The sequence below is a fragment of the Thalassophryne amazonica genome, chromosome 10, assembly GCF_902500255.1.
Source record: "Thalassophryne amazonica chromosome 10, fThaAma1.1, whole genome shotgun sequence".
NCBI classification, from domain to species: domain Eukaryota; kingdom Metazoa; phylum Chordata; class Actinopteri; order Batrachoidiformes; family Batrachoididae; genus Thalassophryne; species Thalassophryne amazonica.
Genome location: NC_047112.1, coordinates 71,265,038 through 71,287,143, shown reverse-complemented (window position 1 = coordinate 71,287,143; position 22,106 = coordinate 71,265,038). Strand labels below are relative to the sequence as shown.

The 22,106-nt window shown below is 43.3% G+C and overlaps 1 protein-coding gene across 1 annotated transcript in view; it reads left to right on the top strand.

The window, feature by feature from the left end:
- unc13a (unc-13 homolog A (C. elegans)) overlaps positions 1–21,734 on the top strand; it is a 181,271-nt gene extending 159,537 nt beyond the window's left edge. Inside the window, 6 exon segments of the mRNA XM_034180245.1 lie at positions 409–465; positions 575–655; positions 6,056–6,203; positions 16,159–16,251; positions 19,718–19,877; positions 21,398–21,734. Of these exon segments, the coding sequence (XP_034036136.1) occupies positions 409–465; positions 575–655; positions 6,056–6,203; positions 16,159–16,251; positions 19,718–19,877; positions 21,398–21,686 (828 nt within the window). The 3' untranslated portion in view covers positions 21,687–21,734.
- The last annotated feature ends 372 nt before the right edge of the window (positions 21,735–22,106 follow it).

The following is a 22,106-nucleotide window of genomic DNA, read 5'->3' as shown; positions in this document are numbered from 1 at the left end:
AACAAAACAGAAGTTTTTATATCTAAAGAGGGATTTGGAGCTACAGTTTGCAGCACTTTGATAGTTTCTCTGAGCACAGTACTGCAATAAGGTGGGTTTCCTGTAAATCCGGCACCTACTTATCAACGCTGCACATTTGCAACCTACTTGTGTGTGTGTGTGTGGATTTGTGCGCTGGAGTGTAATATTTTGGAAAGGATAAAGTAGAGATAAGTCTGATAATGGCACTTGGAGGAAAAAGTAGTTGGACATCTTTGAAGAGGCTTAGACTGACTGTTTCTGAATGTCTGCGTCAGACGTGTCGCTGTCATCTGTGTGACACTAAACCCTTTGCTCCTCTGTCACGATAACAATAATAATGTTCTTCTCTCTCCTCCTTTTTTCTGCCTGTCTTTCTTTCTCTTCCAGGGCACTCAACTCATCTTTAATGCTGCCAAAGAGCTGGGGCAGCTGTCCAAGCTCAAGGTACACCATGAATTCCACACCAATATGCTCTGTCCCGGGACTTTCACTGCTTTGAAACCAGGAATTCACTGATGGTTTTGTTTTGTGGTCCTCCTGTTGTTGTCTTCAGGAGCACATGGTTCGTGAGGAGGCCAAAGCGCTGTCACCTAAACAGTGTGCTGTGATTGAGTTGGCCCTGGACACCATCAAGGTACAAACTCAAACATACCAGCATTTTATTGTGCACAGGCGGAGAAGCTGAACCATGGTGGGAGGGGTTGGTCTGACCACCCATAATCAAGACTTGGCCCCGTAGAGCAAATACGTAACCGTAGTCTCATTTGAACTCCTGCGTGATATCGTGGGATTTGACCACTTCCGGGGACAAACTGCACAAACACCACATCACTTCTAACGGAAAAATGGTGTACTGTTTTGTTTTTGGCTGCAGTCACAGAAGCAGTCATGAAAAGTCCAGTTTTCTACCAGTTCCCAGTAGAGAAGGGAAGATGAGGCGAATGGGAGAGGTCGTTAGCCTGCACACCTTGACATGTTAGAGCTCCGGGTCATAAACAAACCGCAACACAAGAGCTGTCCCCGGAAGTAGAATTATCCTCTTTCATTTCACCCATTTAGTGCCCACCCTTAAACAAGACTACGGTACCCAATAGGTCAGTGGATAATAGCTGGTCTGTGAATATGTAGATCTAGGTTTGAATCCCACTCATGCTACCTGTCTGTGCCCTTGGACAAAACCCTTAATCTGCATTGTTTTCACCCAACCATCTGTAATGGGTATCAGCCTTGGCTGGGGAAGTAACCTGCAATGGACTGGAGTCATAGACATTCATTCGCCTCACGCTACTCAGTCAATACAATGGGCTTCTATGCCTATAGGCGCTTCCTCACCCAAAAATGCCCAACAGTTCTGGGGGGCCTAAACATTGTAAATATGACAATATATTTCCCATAATCATGCCTGGAAGAATGTAACGATACAATTCCAACACCACTAAAGTCGACTCTTAACTTCACATCTACTTGAAGCTATGGAATTTGGGAATAAGCCTCAGCCCCCCCCCCCCCTCCCCCCCAGGGCTTATAGGATTTACTACTAAACTTCAGTGACCAAAAGTCCACCAGGCTCATCACATCAAGAGAGAATTTGCAGTGTTTTAAAGCACATCCTAGTAAATTTATAGAAAATTTGCTAAGTCAGGTCACTCACTTTGAGCCAGAGGTAAAGAAGCAATCCAGCCAGTGGACACACCCCCTAACGCCTTACAAATAAGGTCCAGGGCGTTTTGCCTGTTGAGAAATTGATGGCCTTAGTTCTTTTGGAATGCATAGTGCATTGTGTGTACTTTCCAAAGTGCCAAAACATGAATCAAAATCTCTGTTCCAACGGGCTGAGACAGCTACACGAGGTTATCAAATTCAAATGAAATCTCTTGTAGGGAATCTTATTTCATCAGGACAATGCCCCAGCTCACACGAGTCATCACCATGGTTGCTGCGCTGTGCATGAATGTAGTTTCAACCTGGATGAATACTCGTCTTTGTAGCTGGGCAGTTCCAGGCCAAACACTCCCAGTTTAGCACATTTCACTTTCACGTGTGTCAAAACATTAAAAATATCTTGCTTCAATTTGAAGTCTTTATTCAAATAATGTGCTCTAGTGTCATCACTGGAGCACATTAACCAAACCTCAGAATATATCCAGCCTGGATCACATGGGGAGGGGTTACCTAGCAACGCTTTCCAGTCATAACTCACCCCACCGTTTCCAACACAGAAGGCCGAGGCCAACCTTGAATTAGAGAAGACTGCCAGCTAAGATGGCAAAGTTTACATTCTCACACAAGCTTTTAGCAATAACAGTGTCATTCAAATGCAAGCATAAACACAATACAGCAGCTAGCAGCTACCCTCAAGTCTGGCAGAAACTGTCTGCACCTGACACACACACACACACACACACACACATACACACACCAGTGGTTGCTGCTTGGATTTGTCACACATGGTAAAAGGAGGGCATCACTGCAAAAAAAGGGAATGGAATTTTTTTTTATCTCAATTATTTAAATATAATATAATCAATAAATTCCAATAATTATAATAAATAGAATAAATATTTTACATAAATGCTGATGATTTTATTACATCCTCGGCAAACGTAATAAAATCATCGGAATTTATTTATTTATTTATTTGTCTGTCCATCTGTTAGCTGGATTACATCAAAACTACTGCACAGATTTTGATTAAATTCTCACCACAGATAGCTATTAGGCCGGGGAAGACTCCGTTAAATTTTGGAGGTGACCTGGATCTGGAAGGTGATTCTGCATCAAGATTTTCCCTTTTTTAGGCCTTGAAGGATTACTTCAAAAGTACTTCACGGATTCTCACCAGATTTGTACCACAGATAGATATTAGGCCATGGAAGACTCCATTAAATTTTGGAGGTGATCCAGATCCGGATTGGCCGACGTCAGAAATCTCTGATTGCTCTTGTTTGTGTATTCATTGGAAGCCAAATTGGAAGTCAAAAATGACAGTCCAGAAGTGGGAGTGGCTGACCCTCCTACCATTGCATTCAGTACCATTGAACCAACCTGGAAGGAAGTCCAGGAGGTGGTTAAAAAAGCAAGATCTGCCTCGGCCCCTGGCCCCAGCGGAATATCCTATGGGGTGTACAAAAGGTGTCCAAAGCTTCTTCAGTGCCTCTAGAAATTGCTCAGGAGGGTCTGTAAGAAAGGCTCTGTTCTATCTAGCTGACAGAAGGCAGAAGGTTGCTTTGTTCCTAAAGAGGAAGATTCAGCAAGTATAGGCCAATTCAGAACCATCTCTTTACTCAACACTGAATGTAAAATCTTCTTCTCTGTGGTGGCAAAGAGATTGTCCTCATATTTGATCATTAATGGATATGTTGACACCTCTATCCAAAAGGGAGGAATCCCAGGCTTTCCAGGGTGCCTGGAACACACTGGAGTCCTCAGTCAGTTGATACATGAGGCCAGGACAAAGAAAAGAGATCTAAAAGTGGTCTGGCTGGACCTGACTAATGCCTTTGGGACTATCCTCCATGATCTAATCCGGACCGCTCTCAAACATTACCGTATCCCAGAGCATATTAGTGTAATGGTTAACACCTACCTGGGGAGACTCAAACTTTGCTTTAAAACAAAGCACTACATCACTCAGTGGTAGCACCTTGGATGAAGGATTGTCACAGGGTGCATGGTCTCTCCAATCCTGTTTGTCATGGGCATGAACCTCATCATCAAGGCAGGGAAAAAAGGAAACCAGAGGCCCAATAATGGATTCTGGGATTCGCCAACCAGCTATCAGAGGTTACATGGATAACCTTACAATCACTACATCCTCCCATGTCCAGGCTCGGTGGATCTTAGTAAACCTTGAAGAGATGGCAGCATGGGCCAAAATGACATTCAAGCCACAGAAATCCAGGAGCTTGATTATCAGAAAGGGTAATATCACCTTCAAATACAGTCTGGCCATTCAAGGGGAGACTATTCCTACCATCAAAGATAACCCCATCAAGTATCTTGGGAAATGGTATGATCAGTCATTAAAGGATCATAACAATGTCCATACCACTAAGAAGCAAGCACAGTTGTGGCTGGAGAAAATATATGCATGTGGACTACCAGGGAAATTTAAAGCATGGCTATATCAACATGGCCTGCCCCCCAGACTGATGTGGTACCTGACGGTGTATGACGCCCCACTAACTGCTGTAAAAGGGGTTGAGCGGAAGATCAACTCCCGTCTAAGAAAGTGGTAAGGTATTCCACCAAGCTTTACATCAGTGGGGCTGTACATCAGGTCAGGGCAATTGCAATTACCCCTTTCTTCTCTGGTAGAGGAGTTTCAAGTAGCCAAACATAGAGTGGCCATGATTTACAAAGAATTCAGAGACAACAAGGTCAGAGAAGCAGGAATAAAAAAAAAGTTAGGATGTAAGTGGGAGGCCTCTGCCTCTCTGGCCTTAGAGGAAGGAAATCAGATGTTCAAAGATATCGTTGGAGCACCTTGCATTGGACGACAGGGTTTGGGAATGTCCCACTTTCAAACTTGGGGGAAAGCCAATCCAGCGGAAAAAAGAGCCATGATCCAGGCAGAAGTAAGGGACCTGGAAGAGGAGCGAAGGAAAGCAAAAGCAGTTGAGCTTGGTTCCCAAGGCGCTTGGACGCAGTGGGATCTCCCTAAGTGGAAAGTGTCATTAAATGAGCTCTGGAGGCTGGAGCCATACCGAATCTCCTTTATGCTGAGGTCCGTTTACGACACTCTTCCGTCCCCTGTCAATCTCCATAGGTGGGGGTTGAGAGATGACCCATTATGTAAGCTCTGTGGGTAGAAAGGAACAATGGCTCACATTCTGTCAGGGTGTCGCACAGCTCTCACCCAGGGCATGTATAGATGGCGCCACGACAAAGTGTTGACAGTCCTTGCTGACATTTTGGAGCAGGAGAGAACAAGGAAACGTCAATACAAGGGGAAGACGGCCCCGGCTATAGCCTTTGTTAAGGAGGGGTCAAAGCTATTAGGGCCTAGTATGTCCAGCTCCAGCTTATTGCAGTCTGCCCAAGCATGGGAGCTTAGGGTAGACTTAAAGAAAAGACTTCAGTTTCCGGATTTTGTCCACACAACCTTGAGACCAGATGCAGTCCTTTACTCTGTTACAGGAAAGAAAATCATCCTGGTGGAGCTTACTGTGCCATGGGAGGAGGGGTGTGAAGAGGCATATGAAAGGAAATCTGAACGTTAATAGAGAGCTGGTGCAGGATTGCAGGGACAAAGGCTGGCAGACGTAGTTGTACCCTGTTGAGGTGGGATGCAGGCGATTCCCAGCCCAGTCAGTTTGGGAACTGTTGGCAGCGGTTGGACTAAGAGGAGCAGAAAGGGGTAAGGCAGTGAGAAGACTCGGAGAGGTAACAGAGAGAGCATCCTGTTGGATTTGGAATAGGAGGGAGGAGTTGAGCTGGCAGCCGGGAGGAAGTGAGTAGTGGCTGGCCACCACTGCTGACCCGCCAACAGGAGAGTGTTATGGGTAAGGGTCGAAACACTCAATGATTGTTGGTAACCATCTGATGACACAACCTCCTGGCTGAGAGCTCCGGTCATTGTAAGATGACTGGAAGAGTTGCATCTTTGGATGTATGTTATCGCTCTGATTGCTCTTGTTTGTGTATTCATTGGAAGCCAAATTTGTAACTGTAATTGAAATTTTGTCAATTTCCCAGCCCTAGTGGACTCAATTGTAAATTACTCCATAAATGTGGATTGTTTTAAATACTACGTTCCATGCAGTGATTAAAATAGTTTGTTAGACTGATTAAAGGGGCCCATAATAGCAGCAGGAAAACATTCCTTGAACTTAAATGAACTGCTGTCAAGATCCTCAGCATTCTGAACAGAGTCCTCTCTACACTCCAAAAACTGATCACTTGCAAGGAAAACACTTTGTTTCCCAAGTATTACTCCACTGTATTTTGGCTTGGCTTCCTTTTTCGAGATGATTTTGCAGTAGGACCTTATTTAATGAGTGTTTCCTCATTTGTCTGTCCTTCTGCGTTGCAGCAATATTTCCATGCAGGTGGTGTGGGTCTGAAGAAGACTTTCCTGGAGAAAAGTCCCGATCTCCTGTCTCTCCACTATGCCCTGTCCCTCTACACGCAGGCGACGGACAAGCTCATTAAAACCTTCGTCCAGTCTCAGAATGCACAGGGTAAAGCAAAGACGTGCCGACTCTCTGTCACTCTTTTGTCTCTTCGGTGAGCTGTGATTGTCACCTGAGTTGTAAAGTAGCAATTTTGTTGCGTTATTTTGAACCATGCCATTCTATGTCTCTAAAACCTCCATATCCTGAAAATATCTCACATGAATTGCGAGGAAAATGCAGACTATTTTCTCTGCAGCGTTGAGTTTCCTGGTAGCGAGCCTTGGGGAAACGCACAGATGTGATGTGACAGCTTTGTGAAATGAAGAAATAAATACCAGCCCTCTTTTCTTTGGTTCTTCTGTTGCTGAGCCCTCTGTCCCAACTATCATAACAATCATCACGTGTGTGTGGAAGCGCCAACGCTGGCACACTTTCTCGACACACCAATGCCAGAAATGTCTTTTGAAAAGACAACCATTTAGAGCACGAGTAGCTAAATAGGCGTCTAAACACTAACGGCAATCTGACATTTTACCCAAGTGATGCTTATTTTCACTCAAATGATTGACCTCTGGCTCAACCTCCTGGGCAGTTCTGTAATCCACCTAAGTGTGTTCCACATTTGGTCCAAATCGAGTTTAAAATCATAGTCCTTGACTTTGCTCTTTGCCCAAATGAATTTTTGAACAGTAATCGTAGGGGCAGTCTTCACTGACCTACCATGTTTGGTAGAAATCAGAAAAAGTACCTGGGAGGAGCAGACCAACAAACAGAGAGGCACACTGTCATGACCTTGAGCCAGTGACTGACCTTGAGCAAATTTGACATCACAGAGTCCATCCCACATATGTGTACCAAATTCAAAGCAGACTGGAGAGAAAAACTTAGATTTTTATTAGTGAGCCCAGTAGTTGACCTTTGATGTTGTCTGGGAAATTCCAGAACTGATATGTGTCCCAAATGTTGTGGATACTGGATTGAAAATCATAAACATGACCTTTGACACCAGTAACCTTAAGCTTTGCCAAAACAAACTCCTTTAAAAGCAGCTGTGGGGTGAACTTGCACGCTGCACACAGGATGTTTGGTGGAAACTGGCCCAAGCACCATAGAGGAGTTTTGGAACAAACAAACACACATATGTTTCCAAAATTATAGGAGGACAAGCGTGTCACCCGTGTGGATCCACGCGGTCTAGACTGGATCGTGTTTATGAAATAGGTAGCTGACGTTTATCAGGGGTGTTAATAAACTGCGCAAAGCTTGTATAATGAGTTGGAATGGTGTGTGAGTCCAGAATGTTTTTAGAACCTTAGACCTCAACAATTTTTAGAAAAGGAACTCAACCCTTTTATTTCCTGTTAATATGTAATTTTTTCATGTTAATTTACTGTCCTAATGTATTTAAAAATTGTTTAGGTTCTTGTTATCATATACACACTATTATTAGTAGTATGACTTTATTTTTATTTCTATTTTGTCATTTGATTTTTAAATGAACCACAATGGAAATAAGTGTTTTCACTTTCTCCTGTCATCCATGTACAACTGTTTTTAACATATTTACAGTAATATTATGTACTTACATTGAACTTAATAAAATCACACACATGCGCACACACACAGACGCCGCTTTGCTTGTAATATATAGATGATTTATCGCCCCCCTGCTGGAATAGCATGTGACTCCAGAATGTAATTACCATTGTTGATTGCTCAGTGTTGTTAGATAATATCCGTAGTTCCTCCAAAAATATTAGTCCTGTCAATGTTCTGTTTTTGCGGCGTTCATCCTTGACCTAAAATACATAAACATACCAAACAGCAAATGTCAGCTCTCCCCAGTTCCTCTGTGATTGAAGCCAAACACACACACACACACACACACACCGATGGCATTTAGATATTCATATATAGATGCAGCAGAACGTACAGAGGAAAAGTGTTGGAGCACATAACCAGGTGGATGTTACTTAAATCTGTTTTTCGCTTCTCTTAACATCTGCAAACTTCTCTCCTTTCTGTGTCTGCTCCCTCCGTGTGCCCCCTCTGTGGGCCAGTGTTCAGCGGGAAGGGGATGAGGTTCACCACTGGTGAGGATGTGTACCCAAACAAGGGTATGTGGCAGTGGGACACACCGCCTGAGGCAGTGGGAAAGAAAACCTCCAGACCAAAACTCAACTCCCTCCACCTCCCCCATGTGCATCCTAACACCCCCCCCCCCCGCCTGCCTGCTCATCTCTTCTAATGCACACACATGACCAGAAGCGTGATTACAGCATAGACTTTATGCATTCATGCATGAGCCGTGCCCGCTGCTGCCCGTCATACATACATGCCGTATGTATGAGCAGATGCTGAAGCATGATGTGGCCAGAGAACAGAAATGCGTTGTCAGCATGATGTCACAGAGAGCAGCCAGAGGGAGCACGTGTGCACGTGGGCGAGTGATGTGACAGAGTCAGACATCCCTGAAGGTTGTTAGCCCACAGTTTGCGTTGTCTGTGTTGCGGCAAGGGAGTCCTTTCTGAGCACAGTTGGGCCCCACCCACTGTGTTTAAAGTGCACAGCTGGCTCCTCCCCCTGCAGCAGTGACGGGGACGCTGGTTGACACATCATCAGTCCACAGTAAGCCGCAGACCGAGCTAATCAGAGACACTCCTCCAGGTCAGGTGATCGTGTTTCTGTCAGTTTGGATGCGTGTCACATTACCGTGTTCACACCCAGTTCAGCCGCGCACTTTTCGTCATCGCTTCAGTGTTGCTCTTTATTTGTTGTCCTCTTTATATGGACAACCTCTCTAGTGGGGCGGCATAGCAAAACAATTGTCCATTTTGTGATCAAAGTATGGAATTGGCACACATATTCTAAATTAACTAATGTTTATTTTCAAATATGGAGTCATCCTGGAGCTGACCTCTAATGAGCTACAGGGGTCAATAAAAAAATTACACAGCGGTCAAAATTTAAAAATGCTCCAGTCATGTTGAAAACTATACCACATTATTTGTCTTATCATAACGAGTCCAAAAAGGTATAGTTTGGACTATCTATAATTGAACTCCAGAATGGAGTTATGGGGTTAAAAACAGCAAAAATGGTGACAAAGATCAGTTTCAGTTTGTACAGGGGTCAAAAGTTAAAGTTGCTCCAATTTTGGTAAAAAGTGATGCAAATTACTGATTGAAATTAAAGGATTAATAAATGGAATAGTTTGACTGTGTTGAATGTTTGATCTCCAAAGTAAAGGTCAAACAAGGTCAATGTACATTGGATTCTATGACATGTGACATATGTTACCCTGTAACATGATAACTAAGCATGACAGATGGCGCAAACTATTTCTTTTAAAAATGCTATTAACTCAACGAGTAATTTGCATCTTTTTTTTTTACCAAAATTGGAGAAACTTTAATTTTTGACCCCTGTACAAACTGAAACTGATCTTTATCACCATGTTTGCTGTTTTTACCCCATAACCCTAGAACATTCAGTCGTAGATAGTCCAAACTATGCCTTTTTGGAATCTTTACAATCAGACAAATAATGTGGTGTAGATTTCAACATGACTGGAGCATTTTTTTACATTTTGACCCCTGTGTAATTCTTTATTGACCCCTGTAGCTCATTAGAGGTCAGCTCCGTGATGGCTCCATATCTGAAAATAAACATTAGTTGATTTAGAATATGTGTGCCAAATTACATGCTTTTATTACAAAATGAACCATTTTTATGGCTAAGTATAGCTAAGTTGCACCACTGCTCTCTTTGTGGTGTTGTCAGAAGATAAAAGGAAAAAAGAAGATCTTGCAAAAGGCTAATGCTCAATCCCAAAACTGTGGAAGTTTGTGAAATGCAAATTTAAACATGACTGGCTGTTTTAGCAACAACAAACACATTATAGGATGTTTTGACTTACAACATTGCAACCTTTTAGAACATTGATTCCCAAAGTATGACCCATAGTCCCCTGGTGGGCTGTGTAGGTACTGCAGGTGGGCCATGAAATATCATGAAACATGAATACATTAAATTGTCGCAGATTTTCGGTTTTGTCACAATCCTAAAATATGTGATTATTTTAAAATGTGTGTGTGTGGGGGGGGGGGGGGATATATATAGTGGTGGGCACAGTTCCACTAAGCTGCTAACTGCTAATTAACAAAGCTAACTTTTTCATTAGTGGATTAGCTTTTCAGCTAACTTTGAAAACCATCACCAGTCCAATTAGCTTCCGATGAATGTAGTTCTAATAACCTTCAGTCCACTAACATTTTTTTTTTTTTTGGCATCGTGAGTTTAAAGGTTAAAACCATTTGTAAACCCTAAAATCATATGTTAGTTCCTGTCTGTTGTGTGTCTGCAACAGTCGCTGTGAAGCAATCAGAAAATGGGTGCTTACCTTTCTGCTCATTTGGTGTTTCGGCGTCTCTCATAATGCCCCTGGAGTTCGCCTGCGCTTCCCAGAATGTGCCACGGTACCAGCAGAGTTCCACTGTCTCACAGTGCATGTAAACAATGGTAAAGTGAGGATGTGGATGGCATTAATTTAGCGAGTTCACGGGTGATTATGATGATTATACACGCTCCCAAGTTGAGAGGGTTATCTGGAGGACTTGTGATGGACTTTTGCTGTGCCCCGTTGTTGTCTTATTGTTCATACTTCACAAGATGTGTTTACACTTTGAGTGCTGAGCTCCTGACACTAGAACTCTGCTCAAACCGACCTCTCACGTGAGTCACGGACCGCCAGACATGAGATTCACAACTGCAAAACACAGAATTTCTGTTCACAAATGGTCTGTCTCTCTCACTGACAACCACGCCTGCTGCTAATCCATCACCAGTTCAGCAGGTGGCATATTTTATATAATGAAAACAGTATTGCTTTATGGATTGATGAAGCTTCAAAGTTTACCAAATTTTAATATGTTTGTCCTCATTACATGTTCTTTGAATCTGCTGAGTTATGAGTTATTTTTGAGTTATCGTGATAATAAACTGACAATGGACACATTCTTATATCCATTTACTGACTGCATTTTACAGGCTATACGAGGTCTGTCCATAAAGTATCGTACCTTTTTATTTTTTTCAAAAACTATATGGATTTGATTCATATGTTTTCACGTCAGACATGCTTGAACCCTCGTGCGCATGTGTGAGTTTTTCCACGCCTGTCAGTGACGTCATTCGCCTGTGAGCACGCCTTGTGGAAGGAGTGGTCCCGCCCCCTCGTCGGATTTTCATTGTCTGGAAATGGCGGAATGAAAAGGACTTTTTTTCCATCAGAATTTTTTCAGAAGCTGTTAGAGACTGGCACCTGGAAACCATTCGAAAAATTTATCTGGCTTTCAGTGAAAATTTTACGGGCTTCACAGAGAATAAGGACTTTAACTACAGGTTTAAGGACCCCTTTAAAGGACGGTCGGTGCGCCGCGCTGCGAGCTGCGACGTCGCGGCACAAACCACTGGATCATTTCTAAGCTGATGGCTCTGTGGATACGAAACCGTCGTGTGCTCTTTCTCTGGTTATCACAAGACCTGGACATCAGCCATTTTCCGGCAGATTTCACTTTTAACAAGAGATTTTGTCATGGAAAGCCGCGCGGAGGCTTCGCGCGTCACGACCGATTCACTGATGAAGCGAGACAAAGGAACACCTCCGTTTCGGAGTGTTAGAGGACAAGTTGGGACATGTCTATCTCAGCTTTCAGTGCTTACCAGTCGAGTGAGTATAAAAGAACTTGTGGAGAGCTGGACATGTCCCAACTTGTCCTCTAACACTCCGAAATGGAGGTGTTCCTTTGTCTCGCTTCATCAACGAATCGGTCGTGACGCGCGAAGCCTCCGCGCGGCTTTCCATGACAAAATCTCTTGTTAAAAGTGAAATCTGCCGGAAAATGGCTGATGTCCAGGTCTTGTGATAACCAGAGAAAGAGCACACGACGGTCTCGTATCCACAGAGCCATCAGCTTAGAAATGATCCAGTGGTTTGTGCCGCGTCGTTGCAGCTCGGAGCGCGGCGCACCGACCGTCTTTAAAGGGGTCCTTAAACCTGTAGTTAAAGTCCTTATTCTCTGTGAAGCCCGTAAAATTTTCACTGAAAGCCAGATAAATTTTTCGAATGGTTTCCAGGTGCCAGTCTCTAACAGCTTCTGAAAAAATTCTGATGGAAAAAAAGTCCTTTTCATTCCACCATTTCCAGACAATGAAAATCCGACGAGGGGGCGGGACCACTCCTTCCACAAGGCGTGCTCACAGGCGAATGATGTCACCGACAGGCGTGGAAAAACTCACGCATGCGCACAAGGGTTCAAGCATGTCTGACGTGAAAACATATGAATGAAATCCATATAGTTTTTGAAAAACATAAAAAGGTACGATACTTTATGGACAGACCTCGTAAAATGCCCTGGAGATTTACAGGTCCTATAGGGATGGCAGTTTGCAGTTGATCACTTTCTCTGCTGTGTGGATGATCCATTTACTGACTGCATTTTACAGGCTGTAAAATGCAGGGCCCTGGAGGTTTACAGGTCCTGTAGGGATGGCAGTTTGCAGTCTAGCACCTTCTCTGCTGTGTGGATGATTCATTTACTGACTGCATTTTACAGGCTGTAAAATGCAGGGCCCTGGAGGTGTACAGGTCCTGTAGGGATGGCAGTTTGCAGTCAGTCATTTTCTCTGCTGTGTGGATGATCCATTTACTGACTGCATTTTACAGGCTATAAAATGCAGGGCCCTGGCTTTTCCAAAGCTGAGGAAAATGCTTTTGCTGCTTTCTGAAATGTGTTGCCAGCATCCCTTATGGAATCAGCTTCCTTCTACAAAATATGAGGATGACATGATAAAATTTAAGACATTATCTCCAAATTGTTAGTTTTGAAATCTGGGTATAAGTGATTTGACAGGTTGGTGATTTCTGCTTTAATTTGCATTTCACTTTCTGTCCAAACTTTATGGGACCTAAGATTATTCTGTTACAGAGGAAATTGTGTTGTTTTCTGCAAAAAAGGTCCCTCAGCAGGCAGAGACAGAAAACAGCAGTGAGTCCTTGAGTGTCTCCCAGCTGCACAATGCCCTCAGCACAATTTGAAAAAAAAAAAACTTTCTGCTGTGCAGAATTTACAGGATTGTTCTTCACACCACACGCATGCAGATGAACAAAGTAGTATTAATGACGCCTGTCATTCTTAAATATTGATTGAACCGACTATGAGCTGCATAATATGCACTTAAAATAACTCCAGGGCCATTTCTGTCTATTCTCCCTTCATAAAATATGTACTTTTAATGATCGCTGTGTTTATTGAAGAGGAAAAGTCACCAGTTTGTCAGCATTGTCTCGTCTTTCGAGCCAGTAAAGTTATTTTCTGATCATTTCTGGATGTTCTTTAAGGAGCGGAGCAGGCCAGATGGACGACTGCTGCTCTCTTTTGGTCTTGCTGGCAGTCAGACCAACAATCCCATCGTGCTCCCTGGAGAGCTACATGCCAGGAACACCGAGCTGTCTCACGCCCCCAGACACCTTGTTTGGTGGGCGGCTGGAGGAAAAACACACACGCACAGGCTGCCCGTCACCACCACAAAGATACTACTGACAGAGCAACAACACTAATTAAATCTTTGAAAAAAATCAATGTCCATCTGTCACCATATCTTTCTGGAGTTGGATGTGGCTCTCCATCACTTGTTCACATTTAGCACCAAACCACACAGAGACCCCAGGGAAGGATACATCCATCTTCAACTACGTCCACCAACACAAAACAGCTGATGGGTGACACCGCTTTCTTCCGCCAAAAACACAGACCAAGATTGGATCATGTGGGTTTGGATCACAACCCCAAGCTGAGCTGTTTTGGGCTGCAACATGTACCAAATCAGCACAGTTTTGACTCATTTACTTCAAGTATATGTATTACTAGTTATGCATAATGAAATATGATGGGGAAAAGGGGACATATTATGCACCGTTTTAGCAAGCTAAACTAGGTCAGCAGGTGAAGACGGGTCATGTCTGACCATTAAGGTAGGCAGAGTGTCACAGTACTTCATGCTACCTGTACTCCTGACTGCTGTCAGCAGGGGGCAAATGCATCCTTACAACTAGTGATGCTCAGGTTGCCCCGTTGCCCCATACTTTGACAAATGGGTTGAGTTGAGTTGATGAGTGTGGGGGCATGAAACCTCATGTTTTCAGAAAATGGTCACATTTTCTGTAGTATGTTGGAAAGACTCCTGTTCAGTTTTGTGGTGTATGCATCATTAAAATTTATTTGTTTGTTTGTTTGTTTATTTATCTAGCAGTATTGAATGAAATTGAACATATCATTTATAACCATCTATTCATGAGTCCATAATTACCTGCAACAACAAATAAATGTGTTTTCATGGTGGTGGTCAAGTGGTTAATGCACTTGGTTTCAGTGCGGAAGGTTCCTGGTTCAAACCCCATCACTGCCACATTTCTCCATGTCATGTGGAGTTGTGTCAGGAAGGACATTCAACGTAAAATTTGTGCCAAATCAACATGCAGATCCACCTCTGATCTGCTGTGGTGACTCAGAGTGCAAAACAAGGAAGCAGCCGAAGGGTCTTACTAGAACGAGTCCTTCGTATGAAAGCAGGCCTCCCCATTGAACCCACCACATTTATTGCCATGTTGATACAGTATCCTAAAAGGGACATACTTACACCACCTTTCATGTTTTTTGCAGCTCAACTGGAAGACTGAACAAAAACAAAGAGGAAACAGTGGTATATAGTGTTTACTGATTGCTAGTGCAGCCTAACAAGAATGAGAACCCTCATTTTGTGATTTTGTGAACTGGACGATCATACATATTATAGCTCTTACTACAGAAGGCAAGGGAGCGAAAAAAAATCCTCATCACTGAAGAACCAAAAACATGAAGGGAAGCAAAATCATGACCAGTGATGACATAATGCACTTTGCAGCCTCACCATTAGATGGCACTACATCCTCCACATCGTAGCTTAAAAAATAAAAAAACAAGGGGCGATGTCACAGTATTGCATATTAATGTCCCACGTGCTGCCTGTACTACTGATTGCTTTTGTTTGAGGGAGCATGCATTATTACAGTTATAATGTTACAATGTTTGCTTGACATGCTGTAAACAAAAAGAATAAAGGGCGTAGCCAGTGGCAGCACACGTGATGACCATGTTGACTCATCACCTAGTGACCTATATCAACTTGCTGAAATTATGTACAGTATGGCCTCTTTAAATGCTGCAAACTTCACAGCATTAGTGATGAAGCTACATATTAACGATTCCATTTGTTCACCAAAGTACCTCATAAAGCTGTATTTGCTCTCTCCATCTTCTCCTCCCCCATTCTTGTCCCTCCTTTTACTGTGCTCGGGTAAAAGACTTTACTATGGAATGGGTATGTCCTCCTGCACAGATCCGTATGAGCATGATCTGACCCGATCAGTGGAACCACGCTGACCTTCTCTACCTCTTACTAACCACCTGCATCTTAGTAGACAGACACCATGCATCTATGAGTGGGCATAAATTACTATCCCCACCGAGCACAAATTACTGCCCTATAATTGCTCAATTTGTGCAAAGTCTGGTGCTCAGGGTCGGTGTGCAAATGCTGTAGAATGTCAACATGAAGGAAAACATGTGACCTTTACAGCAGATGTTACAGACATCATGATTATGTTGCATAACAGATAATCATCCCTGCAGTCCCACTCATAGCAGCTTGTTCATGTGATCGCCCACTTCCAGACCACAAGCGGTTCGCTGCATCTCATTTTAAGTCCTGCAGTGTTATTCCAAAACAAAAGAAATGGTTTCCATTTTCCTATTTGGCCACATGTTTGTGGTCAAATCCATTTCAATTTGTAGCTTGCAAAATTGAAATGGAGGAGACCTTAAAATAGACGGCTTGGTGGTTGTTTGTGTTCATCCAAGATCAGTAAAAGGCTCCATGTTGCCAGATTTGAGGTCATTAATGTCGTGGTCTGTCTGGGCAGGCTCTGGGGTGGACGACGCTGTGGGAGAGGTGTCCATCCATGTGGAGATTTTCACTCACCCCAATACTGGAGAGCACAAGGTCACAGTAAAAGGTAAAAACGCATTTTGAATTTTTTTTTTTAAATAAGCATGTTTCAAAGCAGCACCTCAAGTTAGCTAACTGTGGTGTGTCGTGACAAACAAAGGTTTATTTCATTACCCAGCCACACGTTCTATTCTTTCATTCTGCTTTTTCTTTTCCTTTTTGTTGTGTATTTTGGTTTGTATTTTGATGTCTTCCTCTTCACGCAGATGCATGTTTTGAAAGTTATTCCAGAGGTTTCAGAACATTTCCAAGAAGTGTTTCGTGTTCCCCATTTCAGTACTGATGAAATGTTTTGGCACAATCCCCAAACAAACATTCTTTTTTAAATTCTGATTTTACTTTCCAATTCTTTTGCACATTTCAGTTTGTATTGTGACGCCTTCCTTTCCATAGGTCTCTGGAACAGTGTTTGAAACAGGTATTTTAAAGGCTTCAAAATTTTCCAAAAATGTGTCAAATTGTGTCAGTAATTTGCAGTAAGAATAAAAAGTTTCTGTGAAGGCTCTCAGTTGTCCAGGTGGATTCCATAGTAGAGAAGCTTGACTCTTCGACTGGACTGGGTAGCTTGACGCCAGGAAGTTTCGCTTCTAATCGCAGAAAACAGCTTGGGACTCCGACGAGGGCAGTCGCATCTCCTCCTCTCTCCTCTGTCTCTGCTCCAACCTTCAAAGTCCCTACTTCACCAGGTTGTAAATTCTTCAAACTATATTGGATTAATCGTGGAATTGATCAGCTGGTCTCTGAATGCTATTGACACCATTTTTTTTACAAGAAGATCAGGGCTGGGGGACCCTGCGTGCCCGGATGGAACTTGCCCTGCGGGCTATGTTCTTGACACCTGGGAGACTTGGCGGGTTGCATGCTTTCTGCCTTTCTCTGTGGAGGACATCGAGGATTTATTCATATTTGGATTCATAGTAGGAGGGCTGGTACTTATTGGCTTATGTGTTGCCCTGACGGCTGCTGCCAAAACCACGACCCCTCGCTTGTCCGTCATGATTAATGAATGGGGCAAGGTGATGCATTCTCAGACTGCGTTAACCCTTGAACTCAGATGCAAATTGGACAACATCTCGGAGCAAATGTGTGCCTTGCAGGAGAAGATTTCAGAGGCCAGGGAATTTTTCATAATTGGGTTTTGGTTTGTTCATGTGAAACTAGAAAAGTGTTTTTCACTGCTCAACCACAAACACGGCAGGCTTATCAGCCTGTCAAGGATAAAATGCCCATTGTTTATCCTCCAGAAGAACTTCTATGGCCTTAGGAAGATTGGTTGCCTCCTTATCTTTCTAAGTCCAGTACACAAGGATAGACAGACTCATACATGGACAAAGACTGAAGCATGCTCCACTTTCCCTTCTGCCTCACCTCCTGTTCCCCATCATACACCCTATCACAGCCCCTGCTCACACCGCCCCTTTCCCCTCTGGGGGCTGCGCGGGTTTAGCTGCGGCAGGTCCCCGTTCCCTCCCAGCTGGCGGCGGCGCGACTCCAGTTGCAGCGGCTACCACACACTCACATCGCCTCAATTTGGATAACGGACTGTTTCAAGTTTAGTGCACATAAACAATGTCAAATGTATAGGTGTTGTCTTAATTCTGATGTGTACCATTATTATGGTAAACAAGTAATAATTGTGGATAAATTGCTGTTTGTCTGTGGAAATGTGAGTGTGGACGTAATCTCGTTGTTGCACTTGTAATGACAATGACAATAAATCTCATCCATCCATCCAGAAGCTTCCTCAGCTAAATTTCTTGCTGAGGAAGCTTCTGCGATTAGAAGCGAAATGTCCTGGCATCAAGCTACCCAGTCCAGTTGAAGATTCAAGCTTCTCTACAATGAAAAGTTTTGCTACCATCCCCAGCCACATGTTCTATCTATTCTTTAATTCTGTTTTTTCTTTCTTGTTCTGTTTTATATTTTATCTTGTATTCCAATGTCTTTCATTTCATGTTTTAAATATTATTTCAAAGGTTTCAAAATATCAAAGAAGTGTTTTGAGATAGCCATCAGTAATTTGCATTGCTAATGAAAAGGTTTGGCACCAGCTGCAGCCACATGCTCTGTCTATTCTTTAATTGTGGCTTCACTTCCTTGTTCTGTTATGCATTTCTTCTTGAACCCGCCCACATACTGGGCAACATTTCTTACTCCAGTTTAATTTCACTCATTAGTTTACGTTAACATCAGGGGTGGAGCAGACACATCTATGGTTTAAAGGTTCCAATGAGCACATTGGTCTCCATCATCCGTAAATGGAAGTTCAGATCCACCAAGACTCTTCCTAGAGCTGGCCGCCCATCTAAACTGAGCAAATGGGGGAGAAGGACCTCTGTGAATGTGCTTGAGTGACCCAGCCAGAGCCCAGACCTGAATCCGATTGAACATCTCTGGAGAGATCTGAAAATGGCTGCGCACCGATGCTCCCCATCCAACCTGATAGAGCTTGAGAGGCGCTGCAAAGAAGAATGGCCCAAACTGCCCAATGATAGGTGCACCAAGCTTGTGGCATCATATTCAAGCAAACGTGAGGCTGTAATTGCTGCCAAAGGTGCATCAACAAAGTATTGAACAAAGGCTGTGAATAATTAAGTACATGTTGTCATTATGGGGTTTTGTGAGTAGAATTTTTAGAGAAAAAAATGTAATTTACTCCATGTTGGAATAAGACTGTAACATAACAAAATGTGGAAAAGTAAAGTGCTGTGAATTCTTTCTGGATGCACCATATGAGGGAGTGATGACTAGAAATACACACCTCCCCCAATCGAAGCCCACAGGTGGATGCTGGGGTGGAGGCATTGCGAAGCAGCAGCAGTGACGTGGCAGAGGGGGAGCTGGGAAATTGTTGCATCTTAAATAGCCCGCCAAATTTAGAGGGAGTGTGTTAGAGGATAATCTAAACAATGTGTTTTAGTAGGAGGTATGTTAGTGTGCATGTAGCGCGCACCTCGAGTTACCTGCCAGAACTCGCTCACAGGTAAGTAAGTTGCATTTATTTTTACCTGAGGCCAAAATATGTCCATCAGGTTTTGCAAAGACTTTGTGTCTGTCCATCCATCCATTTGCCTGTGCTCAGCGTAAGTCCAGTCCTGTTACTGCCAGGCGTCTTCAAATTCACATTCCTGGGACACAGACCTTGGACAAGTTCAAAGATAGCTAACCTTGACCTCTTTTAAGAGGTCAAAAGGTTACATTCTGTCAACACACTCCACTGATTACATGCTCATACGGTCCAGGGTATTTTCGCATTGCATTATATTTGAAACATATATTTCCTAAGAATTCAAGAAAAAAAAACATTTTGTAATTTTTCTTGGTTTAAAAATATAGCTTATATGAATACATAAATTCTTGTTATTGTCTTAAAAAGGAGCAGAATGTGCAGCCAGGAGTCTGCATTTTCCCGTTCGGAATTCTCTCACTCACCTTCTCTGTCTTGTGGAATTTTCTCTCCTTTTCTGTCTCAGTGGTGGCGGCCAATGACCTGAGGTGGCAGACGCAAGGGATCTTCAGGCCATTTGTGGAGGTTTACATCATTGGGCCTCACCTCAGCGACAAGAAGAGGAAATATGCCACCAAGTCAAAGAACAACAGCTGGGCTCCCAAATACAATGAAACTTTCACTTTGTGAGTGTGTTTTTTCTCTTTTTGATGTCATCAGTCAGTCAGCAGGAAGTTTCAAAGGGATATGTGCACATTTCATTGACATCTGTCAGAGACGTGACCCCTGGAATAAAAACAAAGTGCTGATTCAATTTTGGTGTTGATATGGATGAAAGAGCGGATCTTGATTAATTTGATACGGATTCTTTTTATATAAATACGGACAAACAGGAATAAAAACATACTTCCTTCAAGAGCTTAATAGATTATTAGTGGTCCGGATCAAAGATAAGAGATAAGGATAAAAAAAAAATCAGGATTGTAGTTCAACAATCAGTATCTCAGGTATCAGACATCACTAATAAGATTCAAAGCTCCAGATGAAACGTCAGAATCAAAGATCAGTGATCAGGATTAGGATGAAAGCCTGGTGATAAACACCAAAAGCCAGCAAGTTGGCTCAACGGTTAGGATCAAAGATGAGTCATCAGAATCAGGGTGTCAGGTTGGTGGTAAAGATCAAACATGAACAGAAGTTACAATCAAAGACCAGTGATCATAGGGAACAGGATGAACACAGATGATCAAGATCAAAACTCTGCAAGTATAATGAAAGGCCAGGATCAAAGATGAGTGAGCAGGATGAAAGCTTGGTGAAAAAGAATGTCAGTTAAATGTCAGTTATGTCAGTAATTTGGAACAAGGCTCAGGATCACTGAGAAAGCTTGGTGATCATGATGATTTCATTTCATTTACATAGCGCCAAATCACAACAAAGATGCCTCAAGGTGCTTGACACAAGTAAGGTCTAACCTTACCAACCCCCAGAGCAAGAACACAGGTGACAGTGCTAAGGAAAATCTCCCTCTGATGATTTGAGGAAGAAACCTCAAGCAGACCAGACTCAAAGGGGTGACCCTCTACTTGGGCCATGCTACCAACACAACTGACAAAATGAATATACAGGAAATTTAAACATCAGTTATCAGGATCAAAGATTAGAATCAAAGCTGAGGAATTAGGATCAGGATAAAAACTTGATCATGATCAAATAACAGCAATCAGGATCAAAGATCAGGGTCAAAGGTGTGGGATCAGGATCAGGAGAAAGCTTAGTGATCATGACCAAACATCAGCTATCGAGATCAAAGATGAGGAATAAGGATTATGATGAAAACCTGGTCACAATCAAATATCAGTAATCAGGATCAAAGATCAGGGTCAAAGATGTGTACTCGGGGTCGGGAGAAAGCGTTGTGATCATGATCAAATATCTGTGATCAGAATCAAATGTCAGCAAAGAGTGATCAGGAAGCAAGACCGGGATCACATGTCAGCAGTCAGGATCAAAGCTGAGCAATGAGAATCTAAGCGAGAATGTAACAGATTAAAGGAATAACCCTCTAAAACTGATAAAGAAAATGAGGAAGATGTCAGTGGAGGTGTGTGTGTGTGTGTGTGTGCCTCTCTGAGGTGTGTGTGTGTGTGTGTGTGTGTGCTTCTCTGAGTGACATTGCTGTTATTGGTCTTTTTGTCCTGAGCAGCACACTGAGCAGTGAGGTGGGCCCCGAGTGCTACGAGCTCCAGGTGTGCGTGAAGGACTACTGCTTCGCCCGGGAGGATCGCACCGTGGGCATGGCCATCTTGCAGCTGAAGGACGTGGCGTCCAAAGGCAGCGTCGCCTGCTGGCTGCCGCTGGGCAAACGCATCCACATGGACGAGACGGGCCTGACCGTGCTTCGCATCCTGTCCCAGCGCAACAACGATGACGTGGCCAAGGAATTCGTCAAGCTGAAGTCCGACCAGCGCTCTGCAGAGGAGGGCCGCAGCTAAGAGGCTAAATGTTTGTCTGATGCTCAATTGAACGCTAACTACTGCCCCGGAGCTCTCCTGAGCCACTGCCAGCTCACTGCCCCAATGATGTAAAAGCACAGATCACAGTCACCACCATGAAAACATCCATTCGTTTTCAGACAAAGCAGAGAAGGAGGAACCTCAGACCCTTTGGTTCCTTTAAAAACACCGGGGCCTTTAATTGTAGATGTTATCAGCCATCTGACTGATGAGTTTAGTTGTAGAGCTGATGTCCACAGACGTTCCACCTCAGCATTACAGACACTTGCATGCCTCCTTTGGTCAGAAAACATCTCGTCGCTTAGAAGGTTTTTGTTTTCTTTCTTTTTTTTTTTGTCCCCTCCCTTCCAGTTTCACTTTGCTCCGTACTTTCCAATATGTGTCCCATCGCTGATCTGC